We start from the raw sequence: 26,601 nt of genomic DNA on the forward strand, positions 1-26,601 counted from the left end.
CGGCAGAAAAAGCTGGAAGTTGCACCTGTTTTTTCTAAAAGATGTAATAAAAGTTGAGTTAGTTTTCCGTAATAATTTTCACCTAAATTATTTGTAATTTTACCCTGCTATTTGTTTTTTTCCCTCCAGTTTAATAACATGCAATTTTATGTAACCTCACAAAAAATCCAATATATTCTTTCTAAATAATGATTTATTTTTTAAATAATTTTTTAGATGTCAGTGCAAAGGCAACTGTAATTTATGAGCAAATATATGATCACAATATGTTTGATAAAATTTACACAAAAAAATAACATTTGTTTTCTGTAGCTGTACAAAAAGTGAACATGTTGAAGTTTGATCAGTTTTTCTCTTGTCTTAATCAAAAATGAAGTCTTTAACAAAAATGTTTTGTTTCTTTTTGGATGATTACATGGTTTCAATTTAGTTTAATTGTGTTTGTTGGCCACTTCACCTTAATCCTGTTTCTTAAATGTTGTTATTACTTCCTCTTAAATTTAACATATAAAATAATCCAGACCTTATTAGAAAAGTGTTTCAGTTAGAAAGATGACTTGGACCATGTTGATGTTTGGCTGTTACTAAACACAAACCTTGAAGGAGAACTAAACTGTTGACCTCTGATTTTATCAAGACGATTTAAAAACTATTTGTGTGTATTTGTGTGTATTTGTTTCAAGACGTTTAACAGGGAATACTCATTTTACGCTGAGAGGCTGTCACTTTAAAACTTTGCAAAAACTGCCACAGATTGCAGACAGACTCGCTTCTCTGAGCTTCATTGTTTTGTTCACTTGTTCCACGGTCTGACACCGGATTCTGTGGAAAGCTACACCGCTAAAGACGATTGGATTTTTGTTGGAACTGAGAGACTTTACGAGCTAAATCGGAACAAGGAAGTGAAGACTTTAACCACTTCTGATTGGTCAGACTGATGACGTATGATTAATCATCCAAGAATGATTGGTGGGGATAGTTAAAGGGGCGGCGGGTAATTTCCCACGGTACACCTGACCATATCTCACAGCACAATTGACCATCTCCCACAGCACACTGGTTGAAAAACACTGCTCTAAAATACCAGAAGAGGAAATGAGTTCTACTGTAAACAAGATATAATCACTTATCTATGTGGCAGCTCTGTAATATACAAGATATTCTTCTAAACGTGCTTTTACTATTGTTATGGTTATTTTGAAGCGCCTGTTTTGCTCATCATCTTTTTTTATTTGTGTGGTTAGTGCTTTTTTTTGTGGCAGAACAGAGCTGGAAGAAGGGTTAGGAGAAGGCTAACACGCGCTAACAACATTTAGCCTTGGATGAACATAAAATCCATGCGGGAAATGCCACAATCTGCATCTTGTAAATATGTGGGAATAACATCAGGCTTTATTTTGTCGGACACAACTGGAAACACAAATCCACGTTGATTGTTTGAACGGTTTCTAAGGACTGAGCAGCATTTCTGCTTTGAAAAGCTGGGTGAGCTGCCGGACTCTCCTGAGTCAACAAAGCCCGGCTGCTGTGCACACAGACACGGTTACTCGCGCGGAGCAGCCGGTCGGTCCTTATTGCGCTCCAAAGCTTTCTCTGGAGCAGCGCACCGTCTATGCGTGACGTAAAACCAGAGCAGTAGTGACACACGATCGGAATGAACTATCGGCATAACCCACCTATCTCGATCGGAAAGAAATTTTGATCTGAACGAGTCTGATCAGGGCAGACTGTTCCGAACGGTGTATTTACATGACACATTTTTCTTCCAATCAGGCATTTATTCCTATTACTTTTGTTTATGTAAACACAGCTACAGTGCGTTAACACCTTTTAATGCACACCCAGCAGCCAATCTGAATCGAGTATTCACCCGGACCATCATATAATTCTTTTTTAAGAAGCTCTTCTATCATCCACTTGTTCTCTGTATTAATTACACCTGTTTGAACTGGTTATCTGTATAAAAACACGTGTCAATACCCTTAAACAGTCTGACTGCAACCTCTTCACCATGACCAAAGAGCTGCCAAAAGACACCAGGGGCAAGATTGTAGACCTGAACAAGAGTGGAATGGACCAATCTAAGATAAGCAAGCACCTGAAAGAGAAGCGATCAACGGTTGTACCAACTATTGAAAAATGGAAGAAATACAAGATTACTGACAATCTCCCCCCACCTGAAGCTCCATAAAATATCTAACCTGGTGTTGCCCAAAGGATCTTAAGAATGGTGAGGAAGCGGCCCAGAACCCTACAGGAGCAAATAGTAAATGAGCTGAAGAGAGCTGGGACCACAGTAACAAAGTTTCATATTAGTCACATACAACGTTGCCATGGATTCAAATCCTGTAGAGCTTCAAAGCCCCCCTGCTTAAGGCAGCACATGATAAGATCTGTCTAAAGTTCTCCAGAGACCATCTGGATGATCCAGAGAAGGGGTGAAAGTATGTCATGTGGTCAGATGAGACAAAAATAGAATTCTTTGGTATAACCCCCACTCTCTGTGTTTGGAGGCTAGTTCAATTTCAAGAATACCATACCCACTGTGAAACATTTGGGTGGAAACATTAAGCTCTAGGCTGCTTTTCTGTAAAGGGGACAAGAACACTGATCTGTATTAAGGAATGGATGAATGGGGCCATGAATGGTAAGATTTTGGGCAAAAATCTCCTTCCATTAGTGAGATCATTGAGGATGAAACATGGCTGGACCTTTCAGCATGACATTGATTAAAAAAACACACACACATTTCAAGGTTCTTAAGTTGCCTAGCTAGTCTCCAGACCTCCATTTTATAGAGAATACCTGGAGGGGTGAAAGCCTGTGTTGAGCAGCAACAGCTATAAAACATCAAAGCTCTTGAGAAGATCTGCATGGGAGAATGGACCAAAAAAGCAGCTACATTGTATTGAAGCATGACCAAAAGGAAATGTTTAACCTCTTTCATGGCCAACCAAGGTTACAGTACAAAGGTGAACTTTAGTTATTGACCAAATCATTATTTTTTGCACCATCATGCAAATATTTTTTTAGAAAACAAACAATGTGATATCCTGGATTCTATTTTTACATTTTGTCTCTCACAGTTGAAGTGTACCTATGATGAATATTAAAGACCTCTGATCTTTTTAAGTAAGACAAACTGCAGAATCGGTGACTGTCAAATACTTTTTTGCCCCACTGTAAGTTTAATTCTATAGTCCAATAATTTACAACCCATATTGCAAAAGTTGCATAACAGAGAAGTGACTATCAATCTCGCTTATGGGCCAATGTAATCATCAAGACACACTGGGGATGATCTCCATCTCTGCCTACGAGAGGTGAATCTGCTCCGTCTGATGAGTAATTATGGCTAATTTCCCAATTACCTCTGTACTGAGCTTCTCTGTAGTGTTCATTAAAAGCCATAATTGCATTGGGTTCACATGCTCTTTTATCTACTTTGGGTTCTTTTCTGGCAGTTACGCTGAGAGCTTGTGGTGCTGGCCCTGCCTGTCTCAGTCAATAAAGGCTGATTGAAGACTTGGTGTAGAGTGTATTAAACACAGCTTCGGATGGCAATGTAATTATCAAGATTACATGCTTGTCCTCTGTTTTTTGTAGGCCTATGTGGAGTAGATGGAGATTTTTTAAAGGGGATTTTGGGTCAAATTTAAAGAAGAAGTTGGCAATACTATTGTTTTATATTGACCACTTATTTTGTTACAGCTTCCCCGCTTGTTGTAATGCTATTTCATTCTTCTGGATCTCTCTTTTCTGTTTTCTCTTTTAAAGTACTTTCATTCCTTCTGCCTTCTCTTAATTTCATTCATCTCTTTCTCTCCTTTGCATTGATTTGGCTGTTCTTTGTCTTAAACAACCAGCCTCCAAGTTGTCAGCTGCGTCAGGATTAAAAGCCATTAGTTGCGCATCATTGCCACTACAAGTGTGCTCCTGAGATTGATAGAGTGGCTGTGCTTCTCTGGTGGGGGTAGGATCAGGAGAAAAACAAGCTTGGGGGTGGTTTTCACCTCACAAATCCAACACGGTAACCTAAAGCTGTTTGGCCTTGGACTGTAATTCAGTTTGTTTTTCGATGTGTTACTTGATTTTCCTTCAGACATGTTTTCTGTTACTCGGCACAATTTCAAGGAATGAAGTGACATATAGCAAACAAAAAGAAATCTGTTCTCATTCATACTTAACTTTGATGAAATGCACATTATTTGTGGCCATGTCTGTGACCTAAAAAGGCAAATGATATCACTAATAAATTGCCAAACCGGCTCTGTCTTGTTTGTTGGCTTCTATAAGGGGTATCACTTTAAGAATGGATGCTCTGGGAACAATAATTTGTCAGTTGTCTAATTTTGTTTCACTGCATCACCTTATCTAGATGAACACATTTATGTTCAGCCAATTCACACACACTGAAGGGTTTCCTTTTTTTCTTAAGCACTCCTCTCCACAGACGACTCATCTAATTTCAATTACTGTTAAATCTGGGGTTTTTTTTCCCCATTGTTTTCCTGGTCAGCAAAGAAATGTGGTTGTGTTTCCGGTGGTCTATAGTGAGTTTCTTTAGTCAACTGGCAGGTCTCAGATGGTAAAAGATGGATCTCAGGGAGTGTGTTGTTCACAAAGTTAGTTTTCCAAGAAAGTAAGGTCAAAGAAAACAGATTGGTGTACTTACAATCATGTTCATAACAGCCGATGTAAAGAAACTGCACTGTAAAGGTAGAAAAACTACTGATACATCCATTTACTATAGTTCTGTGTAAATGCTGTGTTTCTCATTAAAACCTGCCTTCCAGCTCCACACGTCATAGTTGCTGTGTGGTCAAACAAATCCAGGGGTTTATTGTACTGTCACAATCTTAACACAGCTCTCATTTTTCATTGCAGGCAATTGTCGGCTACTTTGACATTTTCTTTGACAAAGACTGCAACAACAAGGTAAGAAGCAGTTGCAATAGCCGAGCCATTTAACGTAAACTCAATTATGCTCACGCTCCGGTGTGTTTCTCCTCCCGGAGGCGTTCTCTGGCAATCGACGTGTGTCCTAGCCTCCTGCTGATCCAAGCATTTACCCAGTAGCGGCTGGCCAGTTTGAAACAGCTGATGCTAAGCTCTGTGAACAACACAGGCTTGGTTTCTATTGAACTTCATAATGTATCTGAGTTTTATGTGGTCTTGAACATTCAAACTGAGACTGAGATATTTGTCATAAAAGTTTTTTTTGTTGTTTTTTTTTGCTATAAAATGATTAAAAAAGTTGGGCTGTTATAATTATTTTTTTCTTGTTTAATGGGCCTATATCATGCTAAGCTTAAGCCTTTCAGAGCAAACTACATCCATTTATATATATGAAAATACAGTGGGGCAAAAAAGTGTTTATTCAGCCAACAATTGTGCAAGTCTCTCCCACTTAAAAAGATGAAAGAAGCCTGTAATTTTCATCATTAAAGCTCAAAAATGAGAGAAAAAATGAGAAAAAAAATCCAGAAAAATCACATGGAAATTAAGTATTTAGTCACCTATAAACAAGCAAGATTTCTGGCTTTCACAGACCTGTAACTTCTTCTGTCCTCTGTCCTCCACTCTTTACCTGCATTAATAGCACCTGTTTGAACTGGTTGTCTATATAAAACACACCTGTCCACAACCCCAAGCAGTCACACTCCAAACTCCACCATGGCCAAGACCAAAGAGCTGTCAAAAACAAACTTGTTGAGCTGCACCAGGCTAGGAAGACTGAATCCGCCATAGGTAAGCAGCTTAATGTGAAGAAATCAAGTTTGGAAGCAATTATTAGGAAATGGAAGTCACACAATACCACTGATAATCTCCCTCCATCTTGGGCTCCCTACAAGATCTCACCTCGTGGGGTCAAACTGATGACAAGAACGGTGACCAAAAATCCCAGAACCACATGGGGGACCTAGTGAATGACCGCAGAGAGCTGGGATCAAGATAACAAAGGCTACCATCAGTAACTCACTACGCCGCCAGGGACTCAAATCCTGCAGTGCCAGACGTGTCCCCCTGCTAAAGCAAGTACATGTGCAGGCCCGTGTAAAGTTTGCTAGAGAGCATTTGGATGATCCAGAAGAGTATAGGAAGAATGTCCGATGGTCATATCAAACCAAAATAGAACTTACTGGTAAGAACTCTACTTGTCGTGTTTGGAGGAGAAAGAATGCTCAGTTGCATCCAAAGAACACCATACCTACTGTAAACCATGGGGGGAAAGCGTCATGCTTTGGGGTTGTTTTTCAGCAAAAGGACCAGGTGACCGTGTAAAGGAAAGAATAAATGGGGTCATGTATTGTCAGATTTTGAGTGAAAACCTCCTTCCAGTAGCAAGGGCATTGAAGATGAGACATGGCTGGGTCTTTTAGCATGACAACGATCCCAAATACACTTACCGGCTGGTGAAGAAGTGGCTTACACTTATTTTCCACCATAATTTACAAAGAAATTCTTTAAAAATCAGACAAGTGATTTTCTGCATTTCTTTTTCTCATTTAGTCTCGTAGTTGAGGTTTGCCATTGGTGAAAATTAAAGGCCTCTCTCATCTGTTTAAGTGGGTTTTAAGATGGATGTGGAAATTGGTTAAGTCTAAGTATCATGTAAATACATGATACTTAGACTTAACCTATTTCCACACACAAAGACAGAAGGAAAAATGGAGAAGCTGCATAAGTGTATTAACTATAACTTTGTTATGCTGTACAGAGTAAGGAGCCCGTTCAAAAGAAAAAAAAAGGGCGCACACTTTACTACTCTGTGCGCACGGATTAGTAAACCGTTCTCACAGATTAATCAATTGTGCTCATACTGTTGCGAAATCGTCCGTGCGCAGACGTTGCATGTGCATGTCTCTGAGCAGAGCAGCTGGACTCAGTCGTAGCTTCATGTTTGCAGGCAGGGGAGGTTTCTTACGGTGTGCAATGAATGAATCTTCGGATTGCAGTCCGTCACGCTGCCGGACTCAGGAGAACCGCGTCTCTCGGGAGATTTGTATCTCCAAGCAGTGGAGCAACTTTGGAACAGGCGGAGTCGGTTTTTGAATGAAGAGTCCTGAGGAACCGTGCAAACAATCTCGTGAATTTGTGTTACCAGTCGGGTCTAGACAAAATAAAGCCTGATGTCATTCCAGTGTAAATTCCTCCACAGCTAAATGTTGTTAGCACAGCCACCGAACACAGCCTGCAACTAATGATGACGTTACACCATAGAAGAAGAACTTGGAGGTCCCGTTGTAAACAACAAAGCTCCGAAATAGAGCGAGATGATCTTCTAAATGGGCTTTTATTATTGTTATGATTTTTACTAAGTGCATTTTAGTTTTTTTTAAATCCGTGAGGCCAGTGCTTCATACTTGGCCGTACTTAACCCGGGAGAAGGGTTAGGATTAGGTTAATACGTGCTAACAACATTTAGCCGTGGATGAATTTACACTGGAATGACATCAGGCTTTCTTTTGTCTGGACCTGATTGGTAACACAAATTCATGTGATTGTTTGCATGGTTTCTCAGGACTGTTCATTCAAAAAGCGCCTCCGCCCGTTCCAACGTCGCTCCACTGCTTGGAGATACAAATCTCGCGAGAGAAGCGGTTCTCCTGAGTCCGGCAGCCCACTAACGCAGAACAGGCGAACGGACTGTGGACGATTGCGCAACAGTACAAACACAATTGATTATTCCATGCGGACGGTTTATCCGATTATTTCTTTTTTTTTTCGTTTTTCTCATTAACCACTGGCCTGTGGAGGGCTCCATAGTGCTGCATTTTTTTTAGCTTGGCATCACAAAAACATAACATTTAGGGAACATCCCTTAATTATTGTCTTTTATGTTTCACTTAAAAAAAGAAACTGTATTGAAGAAAGTTTGTTAGTTTGTTTTTTCATGCTGTCATAAATAATTCTTAAAACGGAAACCTGAAAGATCTGATTAGCAGATCCCACTATTAAAAATGTCAGTAATTGGATTCAGCTTAGAAAAGTTCAATTTCTTATGTTTAGTCATTGCACTGAAGGTTTTATTATTTCTTTGTCTTTGTCAGGTGATGTTCTCTACAGGTCCTCAGGTCACAAAGACTCACTGGAAGCAGACGGTCTTCCTTCTGGAGAGGCCAATATCAGTTCAAGCGGGTCAGTATGCAGGTTGACACCCACCTCAAAATAGATGAAGTGTGTTTTAAATGTACAAATCAGGACTTTTCATCTGTGTCTACATTCTCATTTGACTTACCCTGAACTGGTGAGTGGCGCTCACATACTCATGTGTCACTGCTTTGCACCTTGCTTGCATCGCAGCGAGTTGTGGCAGTAATTTGTCTGCGGTGAAGATGTAGTCAGGCTGGTTGACACCCATCATCTGTCTCTCATGGCGACAGAGCGATCCAAACAGATCACATGCAGTCATCAGAGACAACAAGGAAAACTTTATCTGATGGGCCGTTTGGGCCTTCAAACTGTTGGATGAGAGGAGATTTAATCGTTTATATTGTTACATTTTTTAAAGCATTATAATGATTTGTTACCCTGTCGGAATCGCACTTTGAATTGCTGCTGAAGTTATGAAAAAGACTTTCCTATTGAAATGTTTTAAGCTGACTTTGGTTTGTAAGAAACCAGTAGGTTGATTTGGTTTGATTTGATTTTATTTAGTTTGATTTGATTTCAAGCATTTTAGTCAACACAATAAAAAATCACACAGATTTAAACTCATTACAGAAATGATGCATAGATACAGAATAGAAAAAACAGATAGAGTTGATGTTTTTTGAATAAGATAAAGGTAAGACAAAAAACGTAAATGTATATCTTGTTGATCTTATCCGTGTTTTAATACAAACCTAACAGAGTTAAAAGTTAGCCTTAGAAAAGGAGAAGCAGCTTCAGTATCACATGCTGTGTGCTATATTCTACATGTAATACAGAAGTGAAGTTCAAGCCCTCTGAATGTTATCGTTGGAAAAAATTGTGGCTACATTTGCTAATATGAGGATGAGTGAGGCCCGAGAATAGCTGTTGACTCATTGAACGTGTATCAGATGTTGTGTACTTTAATATATGATCTCTGGTTAGGCAGAGGCGGTTATTGGCCCTTAGCCATGCTCAGCATCCACCTGCTACGCACAAAAGCGATAACACTGAACAAAAATTTGACACTGCACAAACGCTATCACAGACTGTAGTCTCTGCCGGCTCAGATAAAACCATCAGGGAGACCAAGGGACAGGAGAATACTAAAATGTTGGTAAAGTTTCAGATTTCGTCTGATGACCTTATGCTAAACCGTAGTGTCAATGTTCTTTCAGTGTGTGCGTGCGTCTGTGCGTGCGTGCTAGTTACATGCATGTACATGGTAAGGTGCGAAGGTTGGTACCCTACTTTTTTTATTTGTACCTATCTCTGCATGATGCAGTTCATTCGGCCTTTTGTTGCACAATAGCGTGGTCCCCAACCTTTTTCAGGCCTCGGACCGCTTTAATGTCAGACAATATTTTCACGAACTAGCCTGTTTGAGGAATTTCTTTCCCTTAACTTTAAAGATAAAGTTTATTTTCATCCTCTGTAAAATATCTGCAGCTGGTTTAAACTTTATTTGTTATTAGATTTCATTTAGGAACCATTAAAATGTGGGACAGATTTTCTCTTAGCCCATAAGGGTCTAAGTGGAAGCTAAGGCATTTGGATGCCAATGTCTGCCTCGTCCAACTTTTAAGGTGCAAGGGTGGGGAAAACAACTGACTCTACAACTGGTATTTTTCTCAATATAATAATTAACATGAATCAACCATTTAAGTAGCTTTATTAGCAGAATTCTCATAACATTAGACAGCTGGTTGTTAAATACTATAAATTGTTCTTATGGTCTGTGAGAACATAGTAATAAATCCATATCTGGAATAAAGACTCCGGGTTTTTGTCTGTAAATGCAGATTTCTTTTTTTCTTTAAAGTTCAAAGGCTCTTGTTCTTTTTTCTCACTGGCTCTTTTCTCCAAAAAAAACTTTTCTTTCTGTAGCTTTTCTTGTTTGGGGGTTTCAATTTAGCAGTCCAAGAAAGTAGTGGATGTATTATTGACCCGTGACCGAGTGACTTGACGTCCGTCCAGAATGAGTCGGATGGGGTGGAGGATCCAGTGGTTTTTTCACAATAAATCAGAATCAAATTATTGGGGTAGTTTGGTGGAAAGAGATGGTTGTAAGCTTACAGTGGACAAGAAACATGAAACCCTAAGATGTGTACAGTCTATGAATGTGTTTTAGTGTAAACAACAACAAGTTCACACAACTGGAAAACTGCGACAGCAACTTTTATAGGTATTAATCAGAATTTTTTTTCCTTAAGCATTTGTCACGGCTGCCCTAACAGGTAGAGACAGGCTGTATATGAAATTATGGATAAGCATATATGGGGCCCGCAGGTTGCTGCTGGAAATGTTAGGATTGTAAACCACTCGATGAGCAGGGGTGTCAAACTCATTTTCACAGAGGGCCACATCCCCATAGTGGCTGTCCTCAAAGGGCCAGATATAACTTATACATGAAACTAAATGTAATGAAAAACAAATGTAACTACTCCTTAATGTTAAATAACTAACTATTTATTTATTATAACGTTTTAAAGTGAGAATTACAGTTGCATAGAAAAGGATCAAACTAAGCAAGTGAATAAATAATAATAAGATAAAACTGAGCTAGAAAAAGCATGTATTACACGTGTACCATTTCACAAAAAGGCCGCACACAGCCTTGCATCCAACTGATGGTTTGATGACAACAATTTGTCTGTATACACACATAAGACCTGCAAACATTGAATAATTACAACAGAAGCAACAGATAGATGATGTGTAATCAACTAAAGAACATTTTTGTTTTAATAAATTAAAAACTTTTATAAAAAAACATGGCAGGCCACATGTGGCCCCCGGGCCTTGAGTTTGACACATGTACCGTAGAGCAAAAATGTTCACGCACATTTCTTAGTAGTGAACATCCTTATGTCTAAGGGTGGTGTAGGTGAGTCGCAGGCGTGCGGTATGGATTTTGAGTTTTTTTCACAACCCCCCTCCAATCATGTGGGCTGTTCAAGTGATAATTGCTTGTTCCTTGTGGGCCCGTTGCACCTTCCTTCTGTACAGTCAGACTGTTAGAAATGAGAAACTAGACAGTTTAGTTTGTGTGGACAGCTTTTAGGTACTTGCATATCACCTGAACACCCAGTGCATACCGCATCTATGCACAGTAAGTAAGGAGCCAGTACTCGCAACACTAGAGTGTGACATAAGGACACTGTATGACATTATGAAGTAATTTATTTTGACATTGACTTTGTTTTAAATGATTTATACCAAAGCCTCTTAGCATACTGTGTTAATTCTACTGCACACCAGTAGAGGGCCTTTCTGATTGTGCTTATTTTAGAAAGACTGAAAAACAGGATATGTTCTAAACATTAAAACAATTGCTTTTGCTATCTCCTTTAAATAAGACTGCAAAAGAACCTATTTTTTTCACACTGATTTACTTTTTAAGATGTGCCATTTTTCTGATGACTGAGGGCATATAAAGAGAGAATACACCTTAAAATTGCGTCTGAGTATTTTCTGATTTGTTGTGAATCAGGAGCAGACCAAAAAATAACATTAGGGAAAAGGAACTTATTCTTGAAGTAGAAAATAAGCTGGTTGGGCCACAAGATCCCTGCTCCGAGCTCTCAGTAATGGGAAGGGGGGCGGGGGCACCAAGAGTCCCACACTTTCCACTCAGAGGCAAATTTCGAATAAACTCTGCAGAAACTATGTCCTAGGAAAACTACACCCTGCTGGGTCTAAAATCTTAACACTTTAAAAGCTATGAATTAAAAAATAAAATAAAAGTTGCTAAGAAATCAGCTGTTTTCTTCTCGTGTCCTGGACACTTAAAGACTTGAGCTTTTTCTGTCCAGAATAGAACACTTTAGATTGACATTAGTTCTAAAAGAAAAAGGTGGCTAAATATAGATGATAGTTTGAATAAGAACCTGTTTACTGATGTGCCATGCCTTCCCTGGAGGCCATAAACTAGAAGTTTTTAATAACATTAACTGGTTGCCTGCTGGGCTCTCAGAGTGTTCTCCAGAACACACGCACAGACACACACACACAGACATACACTGCTCCTTTATAGGAGTTCTAAAACTTTACAGTAACCCTCCCTGTCATAAGAGAAAACTTTTTGAAGTCACCTTGAAGATGACGGAACTGTAACGGACTCTGTTAGAGTCAGCACCCTCTTCTCTTGAACACTGACTGAAGAGCACCTTGGGATGTGAAACCTGAGAAGAAATGGCCAGTGGTGGTTTCGCTTCAATTTGGTTCTTGCTGAGCTGATTTATTGTGGCAAAGACCAAATCTTATTTGATGGGTTAGTACGAGTGCAGCAGTAATTAACTCTGAAGCTGCACTGGCGCAAAAGAAAGAGGGCACGCCCGGAACAAAACATCCCTGCAAATCCTGCTGCCTGGTGGGATATAAATTAAACAGCATATCATTTGTCATGGTCTAGTGTGTTTATGTTGCTCGAGTATTGAGGAGGAAGACCCTTTTTTCACATTTTAATGTGAGAAAAAGATCCTTCTCTTTTTTGATTGAGGGTGTATTCGTGAAATTAAATGATTAAGAAGAAGATAGTTACCTTGTTAAAACTTTTTGTGTTTTGTTAAGGTGAGTTATCACACTGGTTTCATGCTCAAAAGTTGATCTGTAGCTACAAAATTGGGCTTTAGCATTAATGGTGGGTCAGCTGGTTCTTGTGCTACCTTTAATGATTCATCATTTCCGTACCGAATGGAGATAAAATCCATTAGGATTACCCTCCCACCCTTACGCACACACACCTCTTTCGTCCATCCTCCTCCTTTTGAGTTTGAACATTCTAGGTCCTTGAGTTGTCAAACAACAGCAACAGCTAGGGGTGTGAGAAAATATCGATTCGCAATACTTCATTTGGCAATACTTGTATCGATTCAAAATGCTGCCAGGACTATATTTATTTAATTATTTCTGAGCGTCCTTTAGTGTCTGACTCTTGTTGTCCACTTCACCCTCAAACCGCTAGTTGGCAGCAGAGAACAGGGAGGCTCTTTGAGCAGCTCTATTCTGCACAAAACAAGAGGAAGACTGCAGCCGGAGGCAGCTTGTTCTGTTGTTATGAGACATGAACAACTTCGTTTTTCCTTGCAATGGATACCAAACAGAAACTATGAGCCATGTTGCTGCCATTAACATATAAAAACGTGGATTGCTGTACTTTTTAGCGACTCAGATAAATACGAGTCAAGCACGGCAGCGGCTAATGCGCTTAGCACATGCTAGAATGCTATCGGCAAAGCGGGCCAAAGTTCTGCAGAACCTCCCAGCAACAGATTCTAGTTTAGCGACCTGTTGGATCAAAGGGATGTGTACAACGCTCTGAAAAAAGCCTGACATAGTCAGACATAGTCAGATCGTGGCGAGGAGCGTTACCAGTCATTTCCGTGTGTGAGAAGCGTGGCTGCAGCACAGCAGACTGATATGTAAACAAAGCACCTTCTTTGTCACATTAAAGCAACTTTCCTTCGTTCTGTCATGCTGCCTCAACATCACACTTTATTGTCTCTGATAAGAATCAGTGCCCCCCCCCCCCCCCCCCTTTATTTTTCTGAAGCACCATTCAGGCGCTCCTGAACCGTTTAAAAGCACTGGAGAAGCTACATTAAGCAATGCTGTAAACAAACAGCATTTTATTTCCCCAAAAGAAACTTATTAAGGCTCATTCAATCTTTGTTTTTTTTTCTTCTTTTGCGGAAAAATATATATTTTTTGCAAATCAGACAATGTTGACTGTTCCCTTTCTATATTTTAACTTACCAAAATAAAAGCATTATGAATTTGCTTTGGTAAACGCAACATATATATGAGATACAATGGCAGTGTTTAACATTATGATCATTAAATAAACTGAATTTGACCATTTTATTACAGTGGAAGACATTAAAATTCAGGTTGAGTTTTTTCCAAGTCATATTTAAAAAAACTGAAAGGAAATATGTTTCGGTAAAATATCGGGATACGTCTCGTCTCGCCAGACTCTTGCCAGAGTCTAAAGTCATGAATAAGTCATGAATAGTCATGAATAAATATATTGAATTAGATTATATAATTAATTTGATAAATACATAAATAGGTGTACTGCAAATATATATATATATATATATATATATATATCATATATATATATATGAGAGAGACAAAAGAGAGACAAAGTGAGAAACAATATCCAGAAACCCACATGGAAAATAAGTAATTTTTCACCTACCAACAAGCAAGATTTCTGGCTCTCACATACCTGTAACTTCTTCTGTAAGAGGAACCCTCTGTTCTCCACTCGTTACCTTATCAATGGCCCCTGCTTGAACTTGTTATCTATTCAATTTTTTATTTGTTTGTATAGCCCAAAATCACAACTGTTGTGATTTTGGGCTTCGAAGTAAAACATGAACTCAAAAGGATCATGAATACAAAGAGTTCAATAGGAAAATACTAAAATGAACTAACAAACTGACTAAGCTATACAGGCATCCCTGCCCTTAGACCCCTCTCTCGCGGTAAGGAAAAATTCCTAAAAAAAACGGATTCCGGAAAAAACGAAGAAACCTCAGGGGTGCCCACATGAAGGGGGGATCCTCCCCCAGGACGGACAGGCGATTTACCAGAACTCTTAGAGAAGAATTAACTTATCTAACCCTACAACTACATATATAAAGTCCAGCAGACAAGCTTCCTCCAGCCGTGGTTGGGGGGGGACAGTCAGGGGCGCGAGTCGAGCCGGAGACAGGAACCACAGCCAGGTGTAGGAGCGGGAGCAAAGGCGAGGTACACAGTCAGGAACAGGAGCACGGATGAGCCAACTGGAGTCTGGAAGCAGTCCCACTCCCTAGGAGGGGAGAGGGACAATATATGAATTCCACTGCACCAAACAGAGGCATGGGGAACTAAATGATAAATAATGATCAGAAATAGAGAAGAGAGGAAGGGTAGAAGTAGATGAGAATAGAGGCCAGCACCCCAGAGCACCATAGTTACCCCAGCTTCAACTTTTAGCAGCCTTTTAAAACACATAGTTATTGTTATTAAGTTTAATTTAAACAGATTGACATTAAATTAAATAATCTCTGAATACTAACTCGACACCTGTCCTCAACCTCAGTTATACTCCAAACTCCATTATTCCACTCAAAAAAGCTGAACAAAAATGTATACTTTAATGAAGATCAAGGTTTTATATATCGGTGTATATATATATATAATTATACCATGGTCCGGGTGAATACTCGATTCTGATTGGCTGCTGGGTGTGCGTTAAAAAGTGATATACAACAGGATAACCGCACGGTGAAAAAAGAAGTTCCGGTCACCTAGCGTACTGCGGCGGTGGTGCTGCGCGACGCGAACTATTTGTTACAAATAGTAACAAATAGTTCGCTTTTTGTGAGAAAAGTGTTCCAAATTGGCAAAAAACAAGAATTAAGCACTAAAAAACTTGTTACTATGTATTTTTTTTGTAAGTGACCATGGTTTAAGCGGGTTAATGGCATTCGAAGTATGCATTATTACTTTTTAACGCATTTCGCTTCGTGTCGGATGGTTCAGGTTTCCACGGCGTGTGTTAAAAAGTGATAATGCATACTTCGTCGGCCATTAAGCCTTACTTGTACCATGGTCCGGGTGAATACTCTATTCTGATTGGTTGTTGGGTGTGCGTTAAAAAGTGATATACCACAGGATAACCGCACGGTGAAAAAAGAAGTTCCGGTCACCTATCATAAATGTTTTGCATCACTGCGCCAGCTTCATTAAAACATCGTTTTGCTTCATCATTTGGACAAAAACAAGTGGTTAGAGGTGAACTTTCTCTCTGAACTGATGCTTTATTCAACCCATCGGAAAGATCTCAGCATATATATATATATATATATATATATATATATATATATATATATATATATATATATATATATATATATATATATATGAGATATATATAGCGGTGGTGCGGCGCAACGCGGACAATTTGTTGCCGCACCCGTGACAAATAGTCTGCTTTTTGTGAGAAAAGCGAATCAAATCAGAAAGAAACAAGAATTAAGGACTAAAAACTCGTTAATATTTATATTTATTGACCATTGTATGTATGGGTTAATGGCCTTCAAAGTGTGCGTTATCACTTTTTAACGCACTTCGCGGAAGCAACCGTCCGACTCAAAGCGTCAAAATGTTGGCAAATTGTGACCAAATTGGTTCTTACATAAATGACAGCACTTTAAGTAATTCACCAATTCAATGCGTCTATTTCCATTGTAATTTCATGCACACAAACTGCATCGGGCTGAGATGAGCTGGTTTCATGGCCCTGCTTGTGCTTAATGACTCTGGCATGTTGATGTATGGTATCACAGTGAAAACCAGGCTCCATTCCACGACTCATTTCCACACATGGTTGGCTCTTTTTCCCAGTTTCTGAGTATGGCAGTTTAGTGAAGGCACGAGGGCCTTTTTCCATGGGGAGTCTAGTTTGACTGATTACAGCAAAGCTGATGTTGTAACACTGAAAACACGCTCTGTCACCAGTTGTGCTGCTTTAACATCTCGGTCTGACACACTCAGGATATGTTGGAAAGATAATTGCAAAGTTATTTTTAGGGCAAAAGTGTTTGATTCGAGTTTGATTCTTTTGTAACCAAAGGTCAGGCTATTATTTTCTTGGCCTTCATCCCCTCTTTGCTGGCTTCAATTTCACAGCGTGGCCCATTGGGGATACCACAGTTGCTTTTAAAAGACAAACCATCATGAGCACACTGTTAGTCATTGTAGAGCGGTCACCCTCCTCATACTTTTGTTCAGTAAAAAATGATGATGCTTGCTTTTTGTTCCACTGCGTTATGATTACTCCAACAAACATGCACTTATTGTTGTTATCGCTTTATTCTATATACACACTAGCCACTCAAGAACACACTAAACCAGGGGTCGGGAACCTATGGCTCGCAAGCCATATATGGCTCTTTTGATGGTCACATGTGGCTCGCCGACAAATCTATAATTATACTTTTTTTTTTCATTAGACCAGTCCTTCTCGGGCGCGATGCGATGCCAGAGGTCAGTTTACTATTATTTCACAGAGTTTGTACCAGCCGGAAACCTGTGAATTGCCGTGCCTAAAACTGCGCACTCCCGTCTCTGAGAAAGAGCGCACAGTTGCGGGGACGGGATGTGTGAGGAGGAAAGCAGAGAGTGGGGGGTGGGGGTTGTGGGGACAGGCAGCAGGTGAATCGCGCAGGGATTGTAAAAACGTAAAACCCGCTGCCCTTCACTGCAGCGTGAGTGTGTGTTTGGCTCCGCGTCTGCATGTGAGCAGTCTGTCTCACATCTACAGAACATTCAGACCTACGATCACGTTTAAAGTCTCAACGCCTGCATGAAGCAGAAACTCGCCACGTATCAACCAGACTAGACCACCATCAGCAAAACTACCACGAGAAATACTCATCATTTATCAGCAACAGCATAACGTTATTAAAAAGAATCCACAGACTTATTGTACTTTAAAAATGTTGAAATTACATCAAATGCACACATTCATTTGTATATTTAGTTTTAAACATATTGTCGCGGTCTGACTTGGACTGGGTGGCTGTTGGGTCGCGTTAAAAGTTCTGGAGTTCATTAAACGCATCATGCAGCGATCTGATTGGCTCTCAGTTCTGTCGCTCAGCCTGTTGTTAGGTAATTTGGACCAATGGGGTTCAGCTATGGACCGAACAAGGGAAATGGGAGGGCTGGAGCGGGCACAGGGGAATATAAAGGTGGGAGAAGCGCTCTCGTCTCGGCGGGAGAAATTAAGAGTTGCTGAATTAATTGTACGGCGTTTGTTGGGGTCTGCAATAACAAGAACAAAGAACCTTAAATAAGGTTAAGTCTCCGTGCCTCAGTGTGGGAAAGGGATACCACATTATTGTATGGCTCTTTCGAAATTACAATTAAAAATATGTGTCGTTTATGGCTCTCTCGGCCAAAAAGGTTCCCGACCCCTGCACTAAACGCAGATTCTTGAACGCGTGTTAAGCCCATGGTGTTCACACTGGGCAAGCAAGGACGGGCTTCGTCTTCTTTTTCTTTTCCTACTGTTTACTAGCTCATGTCCACTCACAGTGTAATGCAGTAGGACAGAATGCTCTCAATGGTTGAGAGGTAGAAGGTTACCAGCAGCTCCTGGCTCACATTGTTCTTCCTGAGCTTTCTCGGGAAGTAAGGGTGTTGCTGTGCCTTCCTGATGACAGCCATGGTGTTGACGAACCAAGTGAGGCCGAGATGGTGGCGCCCAGGAGGATGAAAGAGTGAAGCTGTGGACCCTCTCCACACATTTTCTGTTTATGTAGAGTGGGGGCAGATCTGCTTGTTCTTCCTGAACTCCAGGATGATCTCTTTGGTCAGGCTAATAACCTCATCCTGAATGAGGTGGAGTCCTAGGTCGGACAGTTTGCTGACCAGAATGTCAGGAATGATTGTGTTAAAGGCTGAGCTGTAGTCCACAAAGATCACCCTGGCGTAGGTGTTTCTGTGTTCCAAGTGGCTCAACGCAGTATGGAGGGTGATGGATTTGGCGTCCTCCGTTGATCTGTTTGCTTTGTAAGCAAACTGGTGGGGGTCAAAGGTTGGAGGAAGGTAGTCTTTGATGTGTCCTAGGAGTAGCCGTTCCAGACACTTGGTGATGACAGGGCTGAGTGCAACCAGACGGTAATCCGTGAGGGAGGCTGGGTATGACTTTTTGGTTATTGGAATGATGATGGATGACTTCAGGCAAGCAGGGATGGAAGCCTGTGCTAGAGACAGGTTGAAGACTTTTGTGAAGACCTGGGAGAGCTGGTCGGCACAGGCCCGCAGAACCTTCCCGGGAACTCCATTGGGTCCAGCTGCTTTCCTGGGGTTTACCCTGCTAAACATCCGTGCCACGTCCTGTGGCTGCACAGTCAGGGTTTCAGAGCTGGGGATGAGGTGATGGTATTTCAGGCTGCAGTTGGGAGAGGCTTGGTGCGAAATATCAAAGCAGTGCTAATCTGGTGAATCTTGCTTTAAGCTTTGTCTGTCACAGCTCTATTCTGAAAAATGAAAGACTTGGTGTCACATAATTCTAGTCTGGCACCAACCACAATTATTAGATTCTCCTTTATGATCAATTTTCAAATGGTTAGCACTTCCGTGAATTAAAGGGAACGTCATCCGTTGGTCATCACCAAATCCAAGTCCCTGATTGGTCAAAATTCGACCTGGTTTAACTTTCAGCTTGCGTTCAATGGCCGCGCATTTTGTACATAGAGCCTGAAAGCAGTTATAAAATTCATAGCCATGGGTGAACATTAGAGTTTGGAACCTGAAACTCGCATTTACACAGACTTTTCATTGAAAGTGGCCACTTCAATGCATGCTGCCGAAAGCAGTGTGAACTTAGCGTAGTGTGCAGCTGACCAACCTCCCGTATTTTAACTTAGACCTTTCAAATTCTAGAAATTATTCTTAACACAACTGAAACCTCTAGTTTAAAACCAAATCAGAGGTTTGAAACCATCTTCATGACTAGCCCAGTGTAAAATTGCCTAAAATTCTGACCTAAATGTTAGATGTGTCTCACTAATAAAGTAAATAAGGAACTGGGTATATTCATACTAGTTGGCTAATTTGAGCCCCCTAAAAATACTTAAATAAAAACAGTTTAACAAACCAATCTTTACTGAAGTAATCATAGACATATATCTTTAAAATGATTAACAAATTATTATTTGCTAGATTCTATGAATTTTCTTTTATCGTTGAAAACCTTTAAATGTTAATAAAATTAAACAAGCTAATATTTAATAGCAAAATTCCCAACAATATCTTGCTATGTTAATGTTTCATATAGGGCTGCACGATATGTGGAAATGTGGCGATGTGCAATATAAGTGATCAATTTTGCGATTACAATATGACATGTGATGCATGAAGAACAAGAAGAACAAAAACAACTAATACATAATTTCCATTTTACTGCAACAGTTTTATTTATATTACTCCAACTGACCCTCATCCACATAGGTGAGTATCTGAGATTAAAAAAAAGTGTCCATCAAATGCATAAAGGGCTGTAGAGGCCTAGTTTCATTATAGACTCTAGGGCTGAATCTGAATCACTTCTCCCTATCCCAGCATTTATCCTTGCGAGAAGAGTGAGGTGTTTTCAAATTCGGACGTTACTACCTCTTGATGACATCATCAAGAGCCCCTGGTCATCTATATTAGCTGCCATCACTTAGAAAATACTTGACATTGGTTTTGTAACTTTAAAAAGTCATGCAAAAAACAAAAACTCTTACATTTAGGTGTAAACTTCTGTGTTTCAGAGCACACCCACGTGAAGAATTGTCTTTGTCCTCTGTGCCACAAGCGCAATGCTGAACACCCTACTAGCGATGGATAGTCAGCCCGAAGTCACTACAACTCCTCCTTAAACAACACTTTTGGACATCACTAAAGCTTCCAATGGACCTACAATTAGAGGGATAGCCAGGAGCCATAGGCGTAGTGAATCAATTCAGATTCAGCCTAGAAATGACCCATCACTGTGCCATCACTGTGCATGAAAGTGTCCCTCTTTTGGTTCACTTCATGCATTCATTTGTTTTTGTTTTTAGGATCAAATTCTCTGCCATTCAGTTTACACTCAGTTCCTGCTCAAAGCGTCTCCTGGTCTGTCTGCAATGTAATGAAAGACCCAGAGTGTGGCGCTGGTGACAGAGTCAGTCACTGTGGCGTTGGCATGGTAACGAGGGAGATGTGACAGCAGTGATAGTGGATGCTACACTGGTGATGGAATTACAGTCAGCATTTTCTCTCCTCATCCCCGTTCTAACCTTCAGTACAGAGTAAGGAGAGCATAGAAAGGAATTCAGGTGAAAATTGCTAAGATGAGAAGATGCTCGTTTGCCGTTTGAGTAAACATTCGTTTCCCTCCAGCAGTCAAACTTGAGGTTAATCAGAGTGAAAATGACTCATAATCAGCTGCATCTTCTCCCAGCTTTCTAATCGCTCTGGCGTTGTACAGTAGATGCACTCACTTTTCTGCCATCTGGAGAAATCATAGCATCTGCATTCACACACACACACACACACACACACACACACACACACACAGTCTAGCGTATGAACATACATTAAACCCTTTGCACACCCTCATTTAGTGAGACATCAGCGCACTCCTGCTGCAGAGGCCTGAGCTCAGCAGCACTGGAACGCTGCAGGGCAAAAGAAGGAATTCCACTTCATCTCAAACATACCGACTCAGTGAAATTGGTTTCTGTCTTTTGATGGATTTCTTTCACCCTTCAAGTGTTACGGAAGCACAGAGGTCATTAAGGTTAATGGTGTAAAGAGGATAGTTATGAAAATGAGTAGAAATTTGATGACATGGAATGAATGTAGAGAGCACTCTGTTTTTTCCTAAATAAATAAATAAAATAAAACTCAGAAGTTTTTAAACAAAATTGAGCTTCTCCACATAATTTCTTGAAAGTTATGAAAGTGGATCTTGGTAAAATAGTATAATAGTTAATGTATCAACAACAAAAAAAACTGAAAGGTATAATTGTCTGATGTCTGATTCAGCTCAAAATGTTTCTTGAGCAGAACACTGCTGTCCACTTTTAGCAAATCACACTCATAGACAGAAAAAAGATTTCAGCAAAGCTCTTTGGAGTCAAAGAATCAATGGACCAGCAATCACTCCGTTGTGATGAACCACATTGAATCAAAGACTTGATTGGAGAGAGGCATAACAAAGCTGGGAAAATTCTATTCTCTCCATGGTGCTGCAGAAAGTACAAAGACTAAACAAAAGGCTGTATGAATGGAGTCTAAGCTTTACTTCTGGCATTTTTTAAGGAAAAGGGTGAAGTGTCTTGCCCAAGGACACAGCAACAGTTTACTGGAGGGAGCAAGGATCGATCCTTCGATCTTTGGCCGACCTGCTCAACCACCTAAGCCACTGCCGCCTAAAGACCCAATCTTATTATCTCTTTATCAATTGTAAAAAAAATCATGCCCAGTGGTCTTTTAGTTAAGTCCTGCAGCTGCAGTCTGTGACCGCAAGGACAATATTGTAATATATATATATATAAGGTGCTGCATATTATAAAATCATCATCATCATCATCATCAGCCTGTCACGCCACTGCTGGCGGGTGGCCTCCACATCTTACTCCACTCATCACGGTTTTGGGCACTCTGGGTCCACGTGCTGCCTGCCTTCTGCTCGATGTCATCTCTCCATCTTTTCTTCGGTCTTCCCCTTCCTCTTTTCCTGTCCCACGGAATCCATTCTGTTGTTTTCTTAGCCCATTCGTGGTTCTTCATTCGGGCTACATGTCCTGCCCACTTGCCTTTGGCTTCAACCACTTTCTCGATGACATCCTTCACCCCTGTTCTTGATCTTAAGTCTTCGTTCCTGACCTTATCTCTCCTCGTAACACCCAGCATTGATCGTTCCATGCTCCTCTGGGTGATTGCTAGTTTCTCTCTTTGGCGGTTGGTAAGTGACCATGTCTCAGCTCCATAAGTCATTGATGGCAGTATGACAGTGTTCATGATCTTCCTCTTGAGACACATGGGCATTTTTTGATCTCTCAGAAACGTGCTGTACTGTCCGAATCTCTTCCAAGCGGATGTTACTCTCTCGTCTATTTCTTTCGCCATCTCATTTCCTGGTGTTAGCAGTCTTCCCAAATACTTATACTCATCCACCTCCTCCAGTTGTTCTCCATCCACAATTATTCCTTTCCTTCTCCTTTTCCTTGCTATTTCATTGCACATGATTTTGGTTTTCTTTTTGTTCATTTTCATGCCATTTTTTCTCCCTTCCTTGTTCAGATCGTTGAGCAGCTTGCTGAGATCCTCTTCCTTTTCTGCAAATAAGATGATATCATCTGCCAATCTCAGGTTGTTCATCCTCTCTCCATTGATGTTAATTCCCGCTTCAGCTTCCATTCTCCTGAATATTTCTTCCAACGCTGCTGTGAACATCACTGGTGACAAGGTGTCTCCTTGTCGCACTCCCTTCATGATCTTAATCTTTCGGCTAAGTGATTCGTTCCGAATCTGAGCAGTGCCTCCATCATATGTCTCTTTCAGGATGTTGATGTACTTCTCCTCTACGCTGTGTTGTTTTAGCGCCTCAAAAACAGCCTTGTGCAGGATAGAATCAAAGGCTTTTTCATAGTCTACAAACGCCATATAAATGGGTATTTTATACTCATTGGTTTTCTCGAGTATTTGCATGACTGACTGCAGATGGTCGATAGTTGAATGACATCTTCTGTAGGCAGCTTGTTCTGGCGGCTGGTGGTCACTCAGATTGTTATTCATCCTATTCTTCAAGATCTTCATGAAGAGTTTGTAGACTTGGGAGAGTAAGCTGATTGGTCTATAATTAGCAAGGTCTTTCTTGTCTCCCTTCTTAAATATGAGTGTTATAATGGCATTTTTCCACTCGTTGGGTACCTTTTCTTCAGTTATCACTTTATTGAAGAGTGTTCTCAGCTTCGATCTCACAACTTCACCTCCGGCTTTGAGCATTTCAATCAAATATTATAAAATGCAGTTTTTTTTTTCAATTTCAGCTCTTAAGTGCACCTTATTGGATGGAACATACAGTACTCACAAATGGATGCCCAACAAAGATAACTTTGCAACCTTTCCTAGTAATTAAAGTTAAGATGTATTCAACAGAGCCAAGTAAAAAATATACAAATATAAGAAATGAGCTCATTGGTAAAAGATCAATTTAGCTTTGAACCTTCACATAAATTGTCTTCTTTCATCTCCATTATTTTCCAAAAATAAGGAACATCCTGTCTCAGAATGACGCCGAAAAATCAGTTTATGCTTCTGTTACTTCAAGATTACACTCCTTATCATCAGGGTGCTTCAAAACACTAGAAATCTGCAACCAGAGTGCTCACTACATGTTAAAAGAAAAAAACAGATGTTTAAACTTATTTTACTAACATATAAGGCCTAAACAGAATTTCTTCTTCTTATCTTTAAGACTTCATGGCTTCATATTTTTCAAGCAAAACATTTGAGTTTCAAAGGTTGCTGGTTGGTCCTAAAATTTCCACAACTACAGTAGGGGCAGAGCTTTCAGCTTTCGGGCTCATCTGTTGTGGAACCAACTCCGCTCTGTCTTCGTTAGTAGGCAGACACCATCTATCTTTCAGGCTAGACCTAAAGCCTTCCTTTTTGAGATGGAAGGTTGGCACGGCTGACCCTGAGCCCCATACGTTTAGTTATGCTGCTTTAGTCTGAGACGACTGGGGTCGTGTTAGGACACATAATGGATTTCTCTTCACTTTCTTTTCTGCACATCTTTCATCTGAATGATCTGTCCCGTTCATGGTTTTGTATTTGGTGTTTTTTTCTAAACTCCTTCAGAGGGAATTTGCCTCTTCACAGTTGCCATTGCTCAAGTAAATGGGTATTACAAGATTTTCACAACACAAACAGGAAAATGTGGTCTTGTTGGAATGATCAGGGCTAAAATAGATTACATCTACCTTAAATTGAGTGGGGTTTGATGTTTTTTCTTTTTTGCATAGTACCCTAAACTCCGTTGTGAATTGGAACTTTAAATAAACTGAATATTGAATTTCATTGGAATATCACCCCTTATGTCTGTTTTTCCTTAATAATAAACAGATTGGAGGGGTCTTATTGTCATTTTGCTGTTTGCTTTTTTACTTGAAAGTTTTAACATTTGATGATCCTTAGAGTGGTTAGCAACAACCCAAGTTCGCTTGAAGCAAAGGGTCGGTTACTACATTTCTTTGACATTCTACACCGGTACCTTATCAACTCAAAGATAAAAATGGTGCATATATTTGCTGTTTTTAACATATTCTTGTGGTATTTTTCTAATGATGAAGGACATAAATAGGAAATTAAAATTCAAAATTGCATTTCTGAATATTTCTTGATTCAATTTATTTTGAATCAGATCCCAATGGGGACAAAAAGGAGTTTGAATATGGAGATTATTTGTGGCATAGAAAATACGCTCTAAGATTACAATGACGGGGGGAGGAGGGGATCCTACTGCCACTCTGCAGAAACTATGTCCTACAAAAACTGACAGTTTTTTTCTATTACTTTGGCTAAAATTGGCATAAAGATAATTAAAAGAGCACTGGGAACGCTTTGCCAATGTAAGATGATTGGAGTGGGACTTTGTCGGAAATACCTTTTTTTGAATATTTTCAAAAATTTGCTCTCTCTTTTCCTTTAGGGGACGAACTCCAAGGAAAAATCCTTGTACGTAAAAACAAGAAAGACCCTCGTGCATTGTGGGTCACCATTGATCTTCGGGACAGGAAACAGACTTACAGCTTGCAGTAATGAGAACTGTCACAGATCCTCAACAAATGGAAACACCTTTTATAATTAACCGTTGATGTGTAAGTTAGAGGTAAACCGAATGAACATGTTTGCTTTCTTGTCTTTACTGTAATGAAACAATAAATGTTTGTGTCATAAAGAAGTGTCAGTATCTTTGCATAGAAATGTTCTGCTGTACCTGCGATTTCATTTCGTTATCTTTTTTGGTCACGTCTGCCTGATGTTTTCTATCATTTACAGTGCCATGCAAAAGTATTCACCCCCTTGGATGTTTGTCCCTTTTGTTTCTTTCATAAATCACTCATGGTTAATAACATTTTTCTTTCATCACACAAAAATTTACTAGAAAAAAACCTTCAATGTCAATGTGAAAACATAATTCTACAAAGTAATGTTAGATGTCAAATATGAAATGAAATGTAATTGTTTGCACAATTACCCCCCCCCCCCCCCCCCCCTCCAAGTCAGTATTGGGTAGATGCACCTTTGGCTGCAATCACAGCACTGACTCTGTATGGATAAGTCTCAGTCAGTCTTGTACATCTGCACACTGGAATTTTGCTCCAATCATTCTTGCAAAATTGCTTAATTTCTGTTAGGTTGAGTGGATACCGGGCATGAACAGCCTTTTTCCAGTCCAGCCACAAATTCTCCGTGGGATTTAGGTCTGGGCTTTGACTCGGCCACTCCAGAACATTTACCTGGTTCTTTTTAAACCATTCTGTGTAGCTTTTGCAGTATGCTTTGGATCATTGTCTTGCTGGAAAATAAATCTCCTCCCAAGCCGTAGTTCTCTTGCAGACCGAAAAAGATTGTCCTCTGAGATTTCAGTGTATTTTGCAGCATTCATTCTGCCCTCTATCTTTACAAGCCTTCCAGGGCCTGCTGCTGAGAAACATCCCCACAGCATGTTGCTGCCACCACCGTGCTTCACAGTGGGGATGGTGTGATGGCCAAATCATGATCATGGAGTCTTTCACAAGCCTTTTGGAGAACTCTAGTCGAGCTTTAATATATATTTTCTTCAACAGTGGCTTTCTCATTTCCACTCGGTAATGGAGCAGTTGCTACATACACAGTCTCTCCTGTCTCAGCAGC

General features: G+C 40.1%; 1 protein-coding gene across 3 annotated transcripts in view; it reads left to right on the forward strand.

Annotated features, from left to right (window-relative positions):
* Window positions 1-25,645, forward strand: part of prmt3 (protein arginine methyltransferase 3) — an 83,207-nt gene extending 57,562 nt beyond the window's left edge. For 2 of the 3 annotated variants that reach the window (XM_004066823.5, XM_078944993.1), the window contains exons 14-16: window positions 4,888-4,938; window positions 8,055-8,142; window positions 25,394-25,645. In XM_004066823.5, coding sequence (XP_004066871.1) covers window positions 4,888-4,938; window positions 8,055-8,142; window positions 25,394-25,503 — 249 coding nt within the window. In that variant the 3' untranslated portion in view covers window positions 25,504-25,645. Of the gene's footprint in view, window positions 1-4,887; window positions 4,939-5,602; window positions 5,752-5,855; window positions 6,036-8,054; window positions 8,143-25,393 lie in introns of all 3 variants that reach the window. The other variant, XR_013655081.1, reaches the window with a different exon arrangement.
* Window positions 25,646-26,601: the final 956 nt, after the last annotated feature.

This window comes from Oryzias latipes, chromosome 3, assembly GCF_053564925.1.
Source record: "Oryzias latipes strain Hd-rR chromosome 3, Olatipes_Hd-rR_3.1".
NCBI lineage: Eukaryota > Metazoa > Chordata > Actinopteri > Beloniformes > Adrianichthyidae > Oryzias > Oryzias latipes.